The 18354-nt window shown below is 38.0% G+C and overlaps 1 protein-coding gene across 1 annotated transcript in view; it reads left to right on the forward strand.

Moving 5' to 3' along the window:
• The window catches only part of thsd7ba (thrombospondin, type I, domain containing 7Ba), a 203199-nt gene that overhangs the window by 82560 nt on the left and 102285 nt on the right, over nucleotides 1-18354 (forward strand). Inside the window, exons 4-8 of the mRNA XM_016567351.1 lie at nucleotides 5733-6576; nucleotides 12042-12290; nucleotides 12683-12852; nucleotides 14140-14295; nucleotides 17979-18176. Of these exons, the coding sequence (XP_016422837.1) occupies nucleotides 5733-6576; nucleotides 12042-12290; nucleotides 12683-12852; nucleotides 14140-14295; nucleotides 17979-18176 (1617 nt within the window). The remainder of the gene's footprint in view (nucleotides 1-5732; nucleotides 6577-12041; nucleotides 12291-12682; nucleotides 12853-14139; nucleotides 14296-17978; nucleotides 18177-18354) is intronic.

The following is an 18354-nucleotide window of genomic DNA, read 5'->3' on the forward strand; positions in this document are numbered from 1 at the left end:
GGTAGAGCATGGTGCTAGCAACACCATGGTCATAGGTTCAATTCTCAGAGAATGCACAATGACATGTATATCTTGAATATAAAAGTGACTGCCAAATGCATAAATGTAAATGCATCAAACATGTAGAAAATTTACAATACAGAAAAGTTTAAGTTTCTACATTATATTTAGGAGTAGGTTATTAGTGGTGACTTTGGCAGAAATGTACAGTAAAAATCATGCAGATAGTTACAAATTACACGTAATCAAACAGGCGGTGAACACTATTAACTGCAATGATTATATGTTGCGATTAAACTTTGCGATTACGATTAAACGTTACAATTAAGCAAAATTTGGTAGTTTTATATGTTGCGATTAAACTTTACGATTACGATTAAACGTTGCAATTAAGCAAAATTTGGTAGTTTTATATGTTGCGATTAAACTTTTCTGTAAGATGACAATTCAACTGACAATACAACAACCAAAACATTTGAAACAGTGTTAAAAAGACATTGAATATCTTAAGCAATAGTATCTGTCAAAATTCTGTAATTATTTATTCACACTCATGTTTATTTTGTCCCTGGAACACACATTTTTTGATGTATTTTGTATGTTTAATGATTACAATTTGTTATTTCCCTGACAAAAATTTTACGAATTTGAAAAGATGAAAATGAGTAAATGACTCATTTGAATAAATCATTTTTGGGGTAAATTAATCTTTTAACATGTAAGTGGAATATTATTTTACATATATTAAACAAAAAGATCAGGCTATGAGTGAAAGGAATGGGCCAGATAGGCCGCCCGGTGTGTCAAGCGCCCTGCCGGTCTCTTGATGTAGTTACAAAAGCTGTAATGAATGGGGCGATGCCACAAGCTGTAGGTGAGACCAAAAGAGGGGCAGTGTGATGAGAAGGGTCTGGCTAGTGATGGACTGTGTGATTATTCAGCCCTGGAGGTGTAGATCTCTGGAAAGAAACGGTTTGTTGTGTTTGCTGCTGCTCTGTCAGTGTAATCACTCTGAATCATGCTGCTATAAATCACCCGCACAGCACAGCTGGTGCTGGAACAGCCGCAGTGGCTGGGATGAGTCTGTGAAACACCTTGTGCTGACCAGGTGCAGTGGATTGAGAGGAGCGAGTGGCTTGTTAGAGATCAGTGATTCACTGATTTTATGAGCTGGCTGGATCATCAACAGTCAGCAGCTGTGCATGTATGCAGGTGTGTACACGTTGAGGATATTTCATGTCAGTTCTGAAAACTGAACGCTTTAACCCAAAGCACTAGTGGGGAGCCAGACTTTTGGTCTATACAATATCCAATCCATTTTGATCCTTATTCTTGATATGACCTGACAAATGCATATGAATATACATATACACTGTGACTTTTAAACGTGCGATCACACTGCTTGTGCTTGTTCCAGACAACTGTCAGTCTGTGCATTAGTGATGAGGATTTTTCTACTCTTTTCATGCCATTGACTTCCATTCATACACATATGAAAGCGAGAGACAGGAAACACAAGCTCATGGAAATTTTACTGCATTCCAATGTTCAAGTTTGGTTAACACTGCAAATTTGTACCCCATAAGACATATGACCAATAGAAAATCAGCATGGCCTCAAAACTGAGTTAAAAGAGGACTGGAGGACTGTAGGACTGGAGCACTGCAGTAAATTGAAGTAGATTTCTTATTTCTATAATTTGGATATTTGTAGAATTGTTTTTTTTTATATTCTGTACATGGCATCATATTATAATATTACGAGTTCGCCTGCCCATCCAATCCTGATGGTTTATGGTAAACGAACTCGGCTTGCTGTCCTTAATGGAGGCTCGAACCCGAGGCTCAGCTTGAGTGTAGGGCTGAACGATTAATTGCATTTGCGATAATATCGCGATATGAAAAAACACGATTTTTCAATCGCAGAGACTGCGATTACACTCGGTCACGTGACACGCCAGAGTAAAGAGGTGTGTTCCACTTGAAGATCGATCGGTGTAGCCTTTGACATCAAAGTACGAGTGCCAAGTTCAACCCCCCATTGCAGTACTATCTAGAGGGAGAATAACAGAAATAGAGGAGGAGATGGGGAGGTGGAGGGATGCTGGAAGAATTGACGCTGGGATGGTGCAATGAGAGCTGCTTTTATAGGCTCGTAATGATGATTGACAGGACTGAATGATTAGGCTCCTCCTGAACCTACATTTGGAACTTCATTTCAGTGTTCATTGAATTTTTTTACATGCACAAAGTCTATTGTGACTGTGGCTTTATGCCATTAGGTGGCGGCAACTGTCTTTATAAGTAAATCTTTTAATCAAGCGATCAATCGTTTAGTTTAAAACATTTTTTTTATTCAGAAATTAAACAAATGACTGTATTTAAGTGAGTTATTGAACATTCACTCAACGGAGTCGTTCAAAAATGTTCATTCAGTCTTTCAAGCCAGTGAATAATTTACTCAGCTGATTCATTCAAAAATCCATTCAGTCTTTGAGTGAGTCATTGAAACATTCACTCAACTAATTCATTCAAAAACGCTTAATAGTTTAGTCCTTGAGCAAGTCGGTATATAATTTGCTCAAATGATTCATTCAAAAAAACGGATTCATTCAGCAAGGCCATACTGCGTGTTATATGGACCTATTTTTGTGGGTGGAGAAAATATTTTCTAACATGTAAGTTACTCGTTATTAACTACCTGCCTATTGTGTTGTTAAAACAATGGTCTGAATATCAACACAGCTCTGATTACCTGCAGCTGAATTACAACTGTGTTGACATGTGGAACAACAACACTTGCTTGTGTGAAATGGCTAACCAGTCTGGCATGGAAAACAACACTAGACAGTCTGCCCAAGTGATTAAGCAATAATTATTTTGTGCACCAGTTTAACATTGTGCAAACTGTAAGACCACAGCTCTGAAAAGGTAAATGTTTACATTAAGCACCTCTCTAACATCCCTATGCAGGTATCTTCCATGCTAGGGCTATGTTTGGATGTCCATATAGAATTTATTCACCTCTCACCACATGGAGTGGGTTTGTAGTGTCTGTATTGTAGATATTTGCTCCACTCTTGATCCTTTACTCTGAAATGGGTGCTCAGCGTTACAAACAACCGTGTTGAGTCTGTGCCTGCTCGTTTCTGTACAGCCCCACAAGCTGTAGTTCACACTCTAATGTCTATGATTATGATTCTGAGGTTGAGAGTGTCTGCACTGAGAGGGTTATTCATCTGTGGTCTGTGCAATATAATATTTGCCTTCTCAATTTAAAGGTGATGTTTGGCCTCTAATCTTTTGATGTTAAAAAACAGCTTTTGTAGATGCATGTTGTTGTTGTTGTTGTTGTTAATATCAGCCATTTATATGATGATTCACTTGCAGTCTGAAAAATAAGTAAAAAAAAAAAAGTAAAAAAAACCCCATCCTGACTAGTTTAACAGAGCAACATTGACTTAACCAGTAGCGTATGTTTGGGGCGAAACTATTATTTGTAAATAGTCATTATTTTTGCAGCAACGTTCTTTGAGGTTACTGACACAGAAATTACACACTTCAGCTTCAAGTGTGAATTTAAAGGAACCCAACAGCCGCATTCACTAACTGAATCTTGTGGGTTTTAGCCCAAAGCTTTATATGCAGGTACAATAACAGAGGAAAAATCAATCTTGATCCATTTGTGCATGTGTAGTCAGTCTGTAGACTCGGGGGAAGGAGTCTGTGGGAGGCATTGAAATGCATTTAAATGTTAATATTAGCTTGGCTTCTTTAGGGGAATGAACGTGAAATTATGGTGTTTACATGTTATTAGCTATTTTGCACACTTTGGCATAGGAAAGTGTGTGTGAAACGTGTAATTCCTTCAGTTAAATACATAAACATGGTGATGTGTTAAACCTGTGGCAGTGTTGCCGTCTCATGAAAAAACTTAATGATGTGCTTCAGTGAGCTACAATGCTATTCAGCAGTTTAGGATGTTGTTGCTGAGTATTCTGCTTTCAGGCTAGCATGGATTTTTTAAAACCCTTTTCGTTTACCCTTTATTTTCAGTTTGCATAGATGAGCTTTTAATGTGGCCATCAATTTAGAAAGAAACAAAAAGCAAAAATAATATCATTTTTTATTATACGTAGTCCCTAATAACACATATGTGGTACAAGATGTCTGTTCAATGTGTTTGTTCATTATTGGACATTACATTAAGCATCTACTGTACAATATGTTATTAAAATATTTCCTGTTTGGTCAATCTCAGTAGATTTTTTTGCAGTGTTGTTTGTGATGTTAATCCACTCATTTTTCAGATATGTATTAAGTATAACATAAGTATAACACTTAAAAGTGAAGTCGTGGCCTAATGGTTAGAGAGTCGGACTCGTAACCCAAAAGGTTGCGGGTTCGAATCTCGTACCGGCAGGGATTGTAGGTGGGGGGAGTGAATGTACAGCGCTCTTTCCCACCTTCAATACCACGACTGAGGTGCCCTTGAGCAAGGCACCGAACCCCCAACTGCTCCCCGGGCGCCGCAACATAAATGGCTGCCCACTGCTCCGGGTGTGTGTTCACAGTGTGTGTGTGTTCACTGCTGTGTGTGTGCACTAAGGATGGGTTAAATGCAGAGCACTAATTCCTAGTATGGGTCACCATACTTGGCCACATGTCACTTTCACTTCACTTCACTAAAGTTTTGGTTTATCTGAAATTGTACATTCTGTCATTATTTACTCACCCTCATGTTGTTCTAACCTTTATTGTATGACCTTTTTATTTTGTGGAACACAAAAGGAGAAGTTTAGCAGAATGTTGATGCTGTTGTGTTGACCAGGGTCTGGTTCGCTCCAAAAAATGACACAAATACACAAGACTGAAGCCATATGATGTAATGAATTTTAATGATGTAATCCATTTTATGTAATGAATAAACCAAAATTTCCCATGTAGATTTTCCAAAACTATATAGGCCTACAATTTTTGCAGTGTTGTTTTCCATAGTAAATGTAGCAGTAAATGTAACAGTAAAGACTATTGAATTGGAAAGCTTTTATGTTTTACAAGAAAATTCTATTTCAAACAAATGTTCTTTTGAACTTTCTATTCAAAGAATTAAAAATAATAAAATCATGATTTCCACAAAATATTAAGTATAATATAAAAAATGTTTCTTGGGCACCAAATCAGCATGTTAGAATTATTTCTGAAGGATCATGTGACACTGAAAACTGGAGTAATGGCTGCTAAAAATTAAGCTTTGTCATCATAAGAATAAATTACATGTAAAATATATATTAACAGTTATTTTAAATTGTGATATTTCAGAATATTCCTGTGTTTACTATATGATCTGATTTGATCTCAGACCAGGGTCTGTTAGGCTTAAAAAATGACACTGAAGTTGGAAGTCTAAAGCTATATGATAGCATTATGTGATAAACCAAAGTTTATAGTGTTATTGTGTGAAAATGTTACTGTATCTTTAAAGAAATTCATGTTGGTTTGGAAAGACGTAAAGGTGAGTAAATGATGACAGACATTTATTTTTGGTTGAACTAATCCTTTAAAATAGAACACTTTCCAGATGATGCGCTCTACCACATATATCCTGCTAATTTATGTGCGCTCACTGGGTGAAGCTCATGGTTATGAGTTATATAACTATTTATGTCAGTGAATAAATTATTGTAGCGTCCTTAAAGTTAAATGTTTATTCTTTCATCTCCCCTTTTCCAGGTCAGTGGGGCAGGTGTATGGGAGAAGAATGTGGAACTGGCGGGGTTCAATCCAGAACAGTGTGGTGCATCCACTCAGAAGGCTGGACCACGCACCACTCCAACTGCCAGCACTCCGACAAACCCGAGAGCCAGAGGCCTTGCTTTAAAGTATGTGAGTGGCACCAGGACCTCTTCGAATGGGAGGTTTCAGAATGGGGGCCGTGCGTTCTAGCATCATTCCATTCCAACGAGCTCAAACCGAGGAAGACAGAGTGCGTCACGGCCCAGCACGGCATCCAGAGACGGAAGGTCCACTGCGTGCGCACCTCAAACCGCACGGTGGTTCCAGAGAGGATATGCGAGTTCTTTTCCCCACGGCTGGCGCTCGAACAGGCCTGCTTGATCCCCTGCCCTCATGACTGCATCGTATCCGATTTCTCCTCCTGGTCTGGCTGCAGTCGAACATGTGGCACGGGTCTCCAGCATCGAACCCGACAAGTTTTAGCGGCGCCGATGTACGGAGGCGCTAACTGCCCCAACCTCACCCAAACAAGGACTTGTGCGAACCTTTTGCCCTGTCCGGTTGGGGAAAGCGAGCATCACTACAGCCTTAAAGTCGGCCCCTGGAGCGAGTGCAGGCAGCCGCAACACAAAGGGCTCTGGATGAGCGGAAGGACCATGCTGGACTTTTCCACAGGAGATACGGAGAGGAACACTGTCAAACGACACATCCAGAGCTCCCAGCACCACCATCACCATCTCCACCACCACCACCACAGCCTCAAGGGCTTGGACGTGGAAATTGGCTACCAAACGCGCCAAGTTCGTTGCGTGCGCAGCGATGGCAAGAACGCCATGCTGAGGTAAGAAGCCCTGAACGTACGCAGACGCATCTGGCGTGTCTATTCAATTCACAATAATCTGTGTACAAGCAATGCATGCCTGAGAGACAAACCCTCTGAGAACATAAACCCTTTTAAGGTCTAAATCCCAGATTATGCTCTTGAAAGCAAGATACTGCTGCTGCTTGTGTGAAAGGAATTGCTGTGCAGCTGGATTTTTGAAGCAGCTCTGTGAAGTGGGCCTAGCTAAATCGGTTAGTCCTCCATTAATCTCCTTCCTGCTGCCGTACTATACAAGGTGAGCAGTGAGACATGCCTCTGGCAGCCGCGAAGGCAGCACGGGAGAGCCGGGCTTTTGAGCAGAACACGCTATGGCGTGATGGAAAGGATTACATTTACTCATTTGCTGCAATCTCTGCATCCATAGTATGAGTTTGGAAAGACGGTCAATCACTGTTACGCTGTAGTTTGTGCTTTATTCTCATTTCTCTCTTGGTTGAATTAGAAGTCGCTGAGATGTAGCTCATCCTCCTCTCACAAAGTGTATGGATTTCCCGCAAACTGAGGATAATGAATGCTGGAACTAAGGCAGGCTTTGAACATGACTTTAAAGATGCCTCCTTTGCAAAATATTGATTTGCAGACAGGCACTCCTGATAAAGGTTTTAAGTCTCAAATGTAGACTTTCATGTCTTTGCTGTATTTTACCTGTGTTATGGTGCTGTCTGCTGCCGCTTGCTATCCAAGGTAGTTTATGCCTACTAATATATATATATATAGGGCAGGGACGGGGGGGGAAAAGATGCATTGATTTCTGTGTGTTTCAGCTGTTTAATGTGATTAAAATATATTCAAGTTATGTACCAAATGACTTATTATGCATTAGGGCTGTGAACCTATACTGGTCTCACGGTTCAGTTAGATTACGATTATCATGTCATCGATTTGGTTCAATTCGATATCACGATGCATTGACGATGCACTGCATCCTCAATTTTCCATTTTACTTCACATGTATACAGTCTTGTCAATAAATACAAGCAGTCAGATATATGAACTGAACCTTCAATTTTACCTGCTCAAAGAAAACACGCTTCTTGAATGTATCAAACATCAAACAAAACTCAAGTCTGGGCACAGAAGACAACAGAAGCATTTAGAACAAATACACAAAAGTAAATACTAAAAGTGCATATTGCAAGGAGTGTACTTTAGTACTTATATAGTGCAGTGCACTTTCTTGTAAAACATTTACTGTAAATATGAACTAGTTTTATTAATTAGTGGTATTACCCCCTGCATCTTTTATTTGTGCGTGACATGATTTACACACAGCGTGTGTCTTCTCCAGGTCGTGATTAACAGGTTGTTCATAAAAGCCGAAATGTGCCCAGATGTCGGCTTTTAAAGTAGTTGGAGCATTTTTAATTACTCGCACTTGCGTCTCGCCTCCATCCGCCATTGTATTCTACCACAACAAAGCACGTATGCGACAAACTGCGTCAGAAAAGCATCAGTACGTTATAATCGGTTATGGTCTATTACTGAACCGATACCGAATCGTCCTCATCTGCATCGTGATGCATCATAGAAATTATTAATTTCGACACCCCTATTATTAGTGGTCGACCGATATATCGCCAAGGCCGATATATCGGCCGATAAGTTTTCCTGTTTGGCCAGTGCGACTTTTATTTTGACGGCGCTGAGAACGGCAGCGCCTGAGCACACAGTGCTCACATTAGTGATGGGAAGTCCGGCTCTTTTCAAAGATTCGGCTCTTTTGGCTCGGCTCCCTTAGAAGAGCCGGCTCTTACGGCTCCCAAATGGCTCTTCATTTAGTATCACTCGGAGCCTTCTATTTTAGCCCAATTTAACAATTGTGAATGGTTTGTGTGTTGGTAAGCAATTTTTTATTTAGTGTTTTTATAATAGCCTTATTTTTATGCATTTTTTCGTTACAAAAAAATACAGTTACTATTATTTAACATTTTAATAACTTTAATTGAACAATTGAACACAGACCCACAGCAAACAAATCAAATAAATAAAGGCAAAAGTCTTAACATTAAGACACTTTAGTCTTTAGTGCAGGTTGGCATTCAGAAATATCAGATGCCTCAGCTTGGGTGTGCTGATGCGATTTCTCCTCTCTGTGATTATTTGTCCTGTTTTTGAGAAGACTTTCTCTGAGGGGACCAATGTTACAACAATGCAGTGTCTTCCTACCTTAACCAACGCGCTTGGTTTAAATCCGGATCCCCCGCCTCTCTCTGTCGCTCTGTGTACCTGGTCTTTACCACTACACTCGCTATCTTCGGAGCGTCTGTCCCCCTTCCTTCTTTCACATAATGGTATGATCCTATCCTCCCATGTGATTAGCCGTTTAATTTTTTTTGTAACGAAAAAAAATTCATAAAATAAGGCTTTTATGAAAACACTGAATAAAAAATTGCTTACCAACACACAAACCATTCACAACTGCTAAATTGGGCTAAAATAGAAGGCTCCGGCTGAAGATTCGGCTCTCCCCGACAGGGAGTCGGCTCTTCTCATTCGCTACAAAGAATCGATTTTTAAACCGGCTCGTTCGAGAAACGACACATCACTAGCTCACATTCTCCCTCTTGTTCACTGTTGTCGTTAACAGTTCTGTCTAATACGGATAGAAGTCTATTTAATAATCAGATAGAACTGTTAAACAAAGGAATTAAAATGTATACAAAAAGTATTATAACGATTGCTTTTATATTATTAGTAATAGAAAGGCAAACATTACAATACTTTCTCGTTTGCCGTCAGCATTCAGCAAATACACATTTATATAATTTAAACAAATTTTTGAATGACTAATGAACATTTAATTTCACAAACCTTGCATCTGAGTCGGATCCAGATGTGAGATAAAGTGTGCATTTGTATCCTGCAGGATCGCGTGTTCTCTGCGTGACGGTCGGTCTGTGCGAATTGAATGCAGACAGGAGGAGAGTTCAGTTTTACTGGAGACGTGCGATCGACAAACTTTAAACTCGTGATTTTAAATTATGCCGCGCTTTATGCTTTTGCCCACTTGCCATATTCATGTCATTTCCACTGTGTGCTGTATGTAAAATGTGTTAAAAAGTGTTACCTTAAGGGTAAACTAATCATAAAAATATGATTTCCAATGCACACAAACTTCCCAGAATAAGTGCCCTGTTGGTTACAGTGTTTACTTCCTTTTTAATTATATTTTTATTAAATATGTATTTATTTGTGAAAAATACTTTGTCATCTAAAGTATAAGTATGTTTATTTTACACATGTATTTTTAATCCATTTTCAAATGAATTCAAATTTCTTAAATATTAATTAAAATAAATAAAATTATATCGGCTTTATATCGGCAATCGGCCACCCTGCTTTCCAAGATATCGGCATCGGCTGTCAAAAAACCAATATCGGTCGACCACTACCTATTATGCACTAAGCACTTTTATTATGCACTAAAAATTCAAGTATATGAATTTTAGAAGCTTATTTTGTCATTCAGAATCGGAGTCTAATAACACCTCCCATTTCGACAGTTGAGTGCACGAAGTGTCTAACTTTCTACACTTCATTGTTTTGGTTAAATAAGTGCATCCTTTGTCACTTTTTCAGAGTGGACACACTACTGTGCTCACTACAATACACTATTTATACTACAAAATGGCATAGAATTGTGCAAACAGGTAAGTACATAATGGGATGCATAGATATTTCACTTTCTGAAGCTATGCAAATGGTTTTTTATTTATCATGAAAATTAATTTGAAAAATAACGTTTGCATTGAAAAGAAGAAAGAAAAGACAGCTCTCAATCAAACATAGAGAGTGGATAGTGTACTGACAGACAAACATTATCTGGAATTATTTCACACTAAATTTAGACAAATCTAAAGGAATCATTTATTATTATGGGTCTCATAATTTGCAGTTATAAAAATGATTAAAATGATTCCTATCAAATATATTGCTGAAATGCCCATTTTCTCCTTAAGAAGTTTATATACAGTATATATACAATTTTAGATGCAATTTTTCTAGAAATAAAATTGTATGTAAAATTATGTAATTATATACAGTAAATATGTTTTATATCTGTAGTATGGGTGGATTACGTCCTTATATGAAGTGCAAAGAACCGTGTAACTATAAGAACGTAAAGCAACAGCTCTTGATGTGCCACTTTAAACAGATTGTAAAATGGGGATCATCCCTTGTTAATCCTCATGTCAGGTGAAAAGAGGCTGCTATGCTTTGACATACAAATATCTTCATTATTACACGTTTGGCATTGTCACCTGTCATTGGCTTATGAAGACAAAAGCTTATGAAATTAGAGCTGATGTAGTGAAACTTTGCATTCTTTGGGTGTTGTGTCATCTGTGATTATTTCCACTGAGAGCAAATCTATGTCTGGCAGCAAGACCTGACTGTATTCTCTCAGCATATGTATGTTTTATATATGAATCTTAGTTGGTTCAGGGACTGAAATGTATTTTGTCTGTTTTTTTTTTCCCTGTCTTTTCTCATTCCATCTTTGTTTACTATGGATTCTCAAGCATCCTCATTCACAGTTCAAAGTGGAGGAGGGTGTTGTGGGGGTATGTAGAGCAGAATGGAGTCTGACAGGTTTACTACAGGTGTAGCATAACAAGAGAGAGGCAGCGGTGTTATTTTACAGTGAGACGGAGCATTCGCTCTAATTAACATATTCATTTGTGAATCCTATGTGCATGCTTAATGAAATGTAGTGATTTGAATATTTCCCACCTGAGTTCAATTTCTGCAGTTTTTCCAATTATAGTCTAATTATCATTTAAAATTAAGTGAAAATGAATGCTACACAAACGGATTAGGATATACACAAGTAATTGAATCGGGTGACTTATATGGATGAATCGCTAATTAGATATCCAATTTGTTGTGCATTTATTCATATTTCATACTGCAGACGTTGCTTCGTAGGACACAAAGGTGAATAACTCATTTGAATATCCTTCACTTTACATACATTACACTGGTATCTGCTATGCAAAAAAAAAAAAAAAAAATCAGATGCACTTGTTTGCTGTACCATCACTCCAGCATTGCAGCATATTAAGAAAATTTGAACATCTCGGACTAATTATTAATTTAGTCTTCTCTTGCCACAGATACTCTACTCATATTATTAAATATGCAAATGATGCACTGAAAAGTTGGCTATGTTGCTATGGATTCAGAATCTTTTGTGGGAGTTTTGTAAGTTTGTTTTAAATGAATCACAAATTGCATTCATTACGCCCTATTAAATAGTAGCAGTAGAGGAACAATTGATGGCATTTATCTCATAAAACATATTCTCACTGTGTGCTTTCAACTCTAAATGACATAGACTTTCATCTGCTCTTTTTGGCAGCATTGAAAATATGTTTTCCTTGCGCCTCTCATTCCTAATTTATTTGTTTTCTTGTTCTTAGTCTTTGTACCCTTGACAACGGCCCTGGAACATTCCAGTCGTGCATTATGCCCAGAGACTGCGAGACCTCTGATTGGTCCGTTTGGAGTCCGTGTTCAAAGACATGTAGGGCATCGGACATGTCGCCTGGTTTTCGAGTCAGGACTCGAAGCATAACGCAGACTCCTATTGGACTAGGCAAAGAATGCGCTGCTCTTGAAGAAAAGGAAGCCTGCAACATCATCGGAGACTTGCTTCCAAACTGCCCTAGGTTTGTATTCTAGCCTCCCAATAATAATTAATTTCCTACTGTACGTGAAGGTGTAAAAAATGTACTAAATGATTTTTCAAGTATTTATTTACTGAACCCCTGTTGCATCCAAGCATAGCAAAGATTAGAAGAAGCTAATTAATGAGATTAGGTTTTTGATCAATAGCAGCAGACTGTTATTTCATTAAAACCGATGCTTTATGCATCATAACACTTTGCTTAGTTAATGCATTTTCATTAGTAGATGGTTTCCTACCGGAAAACAGGAAGCTAAGCCTATTATTATCTTTCAGTGGCAGCTCACTGTGTCCATTTATCCAATGCAACTTTTGAGAGGAACCCAGCACGATATTGAGACTATAGGGCCAAAACAAACAACTTTTGTTCTCCAGGTATGTGTGGAAGAGCACAGATTGGGGGGACTGTCAAGTGGCCACTCTTCTCAGCCAGCAGGACAGACGGCTTAACAATGTAAGCGTTCTCTGCGGTGGAGGGATTCAGACCAGGCAGCTGTACTGCGTCCAGGTCCCAGACAACTCCACCCCTCATCACAGAAAAGAGGGTAAGGATCAGTGTCTAAACGACAGTAAGCTACAGTGGTGTGGCTAAGCGAATTCTGTGCATCTTTTCAGCTGCAGATGTGTTGATTTTCAAAGGCTAATTCATTTTGGTTTAAGAAATCCTGATCAAAAATTATTTTGGTTAGCCATTTGCATTGGCTGTGTGTAGCCATGCCTGTTTCTAAGATTAGAGGTAGTTAAAGGGAGTCACCTTGCTCTGAAATTAATTTCTCGGAGCTGCACTAGCCAGTGAAAGCAGCGTATGGATGGATTCGAGGCATGCTGAGCTGAGAATGGCATACAGATGAAGATGACTCCTTTCAATCAATGTTGTTTGGAGATATAGATCAATGAAAATCAACAGTGGTGTTTGCTTTCCACCTGACCCAGAGGACTCTCACACTAATGTTAACAGAGCACAGCCAAAGTAAGAGACTTTCAAGAGGTTTGCGGCTAAACTTTTGAACACTTGTTTGACAAAAGTCACATTGAGAATCAATGCAATTCAAAGTCAGTGCTAAATCATTTTACTTTCTTACTGCATGTTCCTGGTTTTATTGGGAACTATTCATCCAGTACACTTTATTCTTGTACAAAAACAAATTGTATTAACTTTCCTGTCCTCTGAAACAACTTTACTTTTCCACTGATGTCTCTTAGACCATGCAGGCTATTGGATAACATTAATCAACAGCCAAATAGGCATAACAAATTCATATTAAGCCTGGCTTCATTCTGGTATGTAACGCTCTCATTTCACACTCGAACAAATTTCTGATGGATAAAATTATGTCTCACCCAGATTTCGCCTTGAATATCTTGAATATCTATTTTCTGAATGCATATTATTGATCTTATTGTAGACAATTTATCCATGCATGTTCCATTTTTTTTACTTTGTAATGTTTATTCAGAATGTCATAATTTGTTCTTCCTGTGAAATGACAGACATATGTCAGTTTTCTCCAATCATTTAGTCCGTTTAAGTCACTTTCTTACAATCAGCTGGAAGCTCGCATTCAGATCTGCCATCCAATCAACAACCGATGGATAAAACCAAGTCCCTTCCCTGTATTTTTTTCTTATTCGATAATCTGTTTCATGTACTTTAAGCTAAATGCTTGCATTGGTATACATAGGCTTTGAAATTAATTTTATTCTGTTTGTGAGTTGGTGCTCAGCAGGAAAGATCAGAAAATTATACTTATTAAGCTGAATTACATTTTGCCAAGAAAAGTTCTAACTAAATTTGCCCAACATATGGATTCTTTCTCTTTATACCTCTATAGTGTCTAGGCCAGTAAGTGGGCGTCTGTGTACAGGAGATTTGCCTTCTGCGGTGCAGCCCTGCTCCATACCGTGCCCACAGCTGTGCCTGCTCTCATCCTGGTGCTCCTGGGGGGCCTGTCTCCACGACAACTGCATGGAAACACATGGACGAAAAGGTGGGCCAACATGGGAATGAAATGCCATCAATGGAGAAAAAAAAACATTCTGCCCCTTTTATTAATAGAAGCTATAAAATCCACTTTAAATATGGATTTAAAATTGATGATTGGTACACCTCTGCACTGAGCTGAACCCGGAGGTAACAGAGTATCTAAAACTGACACCACTTCTGGTGAGAGGTGATAACATCTGTCACTGAAACCCGCTGCGAGAGTACTGCCCTATAATGAGAGAATTTAGCAGAGGGTAGACTGATGTCACACAAATCAGTCATACATAAGTGGCGCTTTCATTCAGAAATGACTCATGGGAAGAATTGTAAGAATAATCCCAGCTTTAAAACAGTGATGCACTTTCATCATTCACCTGCTTTACTGAAACAAGATGATTATTCTTGACTAGAGGTATGAATATCTGAATTATGAGGTTCAAAATGTAGAAAATAATATGATATAATGTGATGCAATAATTTTTGACATTTATAATGGTACAAGGCTTCTATTTCAAATAAATGCTATTATTTTGAACTTTCTATTCATCATATAATCCTGAAAAAAAAGTATCTCAGTTTCCACAAAAAAAATATGTAACATTGATAAAAAATCTTGAGCACCAAATCGACATATTAGAATGATTTCTGAAGGATCATGTGACACTGAAGATTGAAAGAATAAATTACAAATAAATGAATAAATTACATTTTAAAATATATTGCATCAGAAAGTTATAAATTATAAATATATTTCACTGTGTGTGTGTGTGTGTGTGTGTGTGTGTGAAATAATCAAATATTGTATATTAGGGATGCACCGATACCACTTTTTCCAGTACTCGCCCCTATTGCATCCCTATTGTATTTTTTTCATTTTTTTGGTATTAAATTATTTAATTATTAAATAATAAATATAAGTTAGAGTGAGCTACAAAATGTAAAAAGAATTTGATGAGTTCATACTGAAATCTCTAACTTTGGATTGCACACTTGCAGATATTTTGGCAAATCAGTTTGAGACATTAAGATTTCTTCTGAAACTCTAGAGACATATCAGAGGTCACTTTTTTCCTTGCAAGAAACCCATCTGAGAAGGATTTGCTTTTCATGTAAACTGAGTGCTGTCTAGAAGATTTTGTGATGTGTTGTCCCAGTGGGACTGTCTGATAGTTAGGGTGTCTAGATTCTCTTTTATTCGTTGCTTAGACTGCACCTTGTTAGACAAGAGTCTGTTTACTGTTTTCAAGCCCTTCACCTCACTGCTGTTTCAGAGTATCGTTTGATCTTTGATATTGGATGAACAATGCAGAGCCTAGAGCTTTCATAAATAGAAAAATGAACTTCTTTCCTACACATACAAACAGATTTCATCAGAGGAGCCTCGTGGATTTGTTTTTTAGTTGTTTTATTAACATTTCTAGTGCATTACAAATCTACAATTGCCCACAGTCATTTTTTATCCTCTTTGTGTCATCTTGGGTGAATGTAAACGTGTGTGGAGGAATGAATTGAACACCGGCTTGGTAATGATTGTAAGTGGCAAATTCTATCCAGCATTAATGTGAGTAGGGAGCATTGAAGTGGGACTGATAAGGTTCTGAAGTATTGGAAGTGAAACGCTGCCTGCAACCCACCAGTCTTTCCCATGAATAAATCCGATAGCTCCCGTGAACCTTTCAATTATTAATATCCGCTGGGATGTGTCTCCACCAAATTGTTTTTCACAGTTTGGAGGAGGGCATTGGCCATCCAGGCATTCCTTTTGGTCTAGAAACAGGGCTGTTTGTGTGTGAACCGTGTCTGCATGCATGTTCTCCATGGGAGTATGTCCTCCACAATGCTGCTCAGGTATAGTTTCAGAATGATGTGTAGTTGTAATTTGTTCTTTTATTGTCCTGGGGTTGAGCTGTTGTCATCTACAAAAGAGGAACGCTGCTTTTGGCACTCAGAGGTGCAGGAAGTTGTTTCTTACACCTTCAGTCTGTCATGTTGTGTCTTCAATGAACAAAACATGCATTTTAGTGCATGGGCTGAAGTATATATTGAAATATATATATAATATATTTCAAATATATTGTGTGTGTGCATGTGTGTGTGTGTGTGTATAAAATGGAATATTTTTTTATTTTTATAATGGATTTTTTTTATATATTTAATACAGGAAATATATTTTGAGGCATTTTTTATTTCTCACTTTATTTTAGAGCTGTTCTCTTTCCAGTATATGACACCCTCCTGAGATGACAGTAAAAGTTATAAGTGTCTGTATAACAAATATGAAGGCTTTATGGATGATGGATAGCTTGAAAATAATTTTGAACAAATTAATTTCATTAGCACAATAAGTCCCTGTAAAAATACAACCAATTCCCCCAGAAGTGGGGAAGGTTATAACAATATCACACTTTATACATGACATTAATAGCACATTTTTAATATGCTTTAATTTGTAGAAGACACATATGGGAATATTATATCAATGTTTAAAATGCAAAAAAAAAAAAATTTTGGGATTTTGGAACCAAAATATGTTACAACACTCCTACAGGACTGTTTCTATTGGCCTATAATCTGTGGAAACAAATGTTTAGTGGTTTAGAAAAGTTATAAAACAGATTCATATTCACTGACCCCAGAGAGAAGTGGCCATGTTTTTGCAGAAAATGTGATTGTTGTGAATACGTATGTAGAATATAGAGACATTTTATGGAATTATCTTTTTATGAATCCTGAAACAGGGCAAATGTCTACAGAATATATGTCTGTTCTTAGATATAGGGTGTTATTCATGCCTTCTCAATTATTTTGTGATAAGTGAAGCAAACTGGTAATACCCCAAAGTTTGAATTATATATGTGATACATTCAGATCTCTCATCACACAATACACTCATGTCTTATAGAGTTTACCGTTCTTTGTGTCAAAGTGATGTTGAGAGCTGTGGGGTGTTTTGATTATTTCAAAGGCTTGGCTGACACTATGATTTTCCCAGGACTGCCGAGTCAAGCCCCCTGCAGGGGTGTGAGATGAACAAAATCTCACTACTGGCATGCACATAGTCAAGGAACAAATATATGAGGAGTTAGTATCTACTCGTCATCAGATCATCTTGTTTGATAAATTATGCTTGGAGTAATGCCTGATTCATCTTTTTTCCCCGCTTATTCACTGTACTGTAATGCATATTGATGTTGGCCAGAGCTGGCTTTGAAAACGTATGCCAATTTATGAAATATTAATTTAAGGCTGGCCTAAGAATTTTTTTTTTTTTTCACTGAAGGACTTGAATTAAAAGATGATGATGATCTTTCTAGCAGCACAATGCATGTATTATTTTTTTTTTTATGAGAACAAAGTTTTGCCTTCATGTTTAACCAGTACTTTTAGCTGTTAAATGTTCATATTCCAGTGCTATTTCATTTATAACTGGCGTCTCAGTTTGCAGTCATAGTTCATAGCTTTACAAATGAGTAAATTAAAAGAGTGTATTCAGGCAAATTACAGCAGAGCAGGAGTAGGAATTTATTCTGCTAACAAAAGCTGTGACAGAAAGCCTTTTCAAATGAGTTTCTATTACAGGCTTATTTAGCCACCGCTAGAATTTTAGTTCAGAACTCACTGGCCAGAACTGGCACTCATTTTCCCTCACAATACCCCTAATCCACCTGTCTCTCGCTCTGCTCACAGGCTACAGGCAGAGGAGAAGAGAGGTACTGGAGGAAGGATCAGGAACAGAAAGCTGTGCCCATCTCCTGGAGTCAATGCCCTGTGAGGATCCAGTGTGCTTCGGGTGGCAGGTGCAGTCTGAGGGCGCTTGTGTGCCCACCGAAGGGAACTGTGGAAATGGAACCAGGACTCAAACTGTGGCTTGCATCAACTCACAAGGTATACAATCACAATTCTTGTATTTATTGGAATTGCATTATTTGAAAATGTCTGTGTGTGTATGTGCACTACCGTTCAAAACAAATATTTAAGTGAATGTGAACACGGTTAGTAAGCAGGCCAAGTTGCACACCATGAGGGTAATACACTGGTTTAAGGGTGTTTAATAAAGCATAAG

This window comes from Sinocyclocheilus rhinocerous, unplaced genomic scaffold, assembly GCF_001515625.1.
Source record: "Sinocyclocheilus rhinocerous isolate Xijiao unplaced genomic scaffold, SAMN03320098_v1.1 scaffold4820, whole genome shotgun sequence".
NCBI lineage: Eukaryota > Metazoa > Chordata > Actinopteri > Cypriniformes > Cyprinidae > Sinocyclocheilus > Sinocyclocheilus rhinocerous.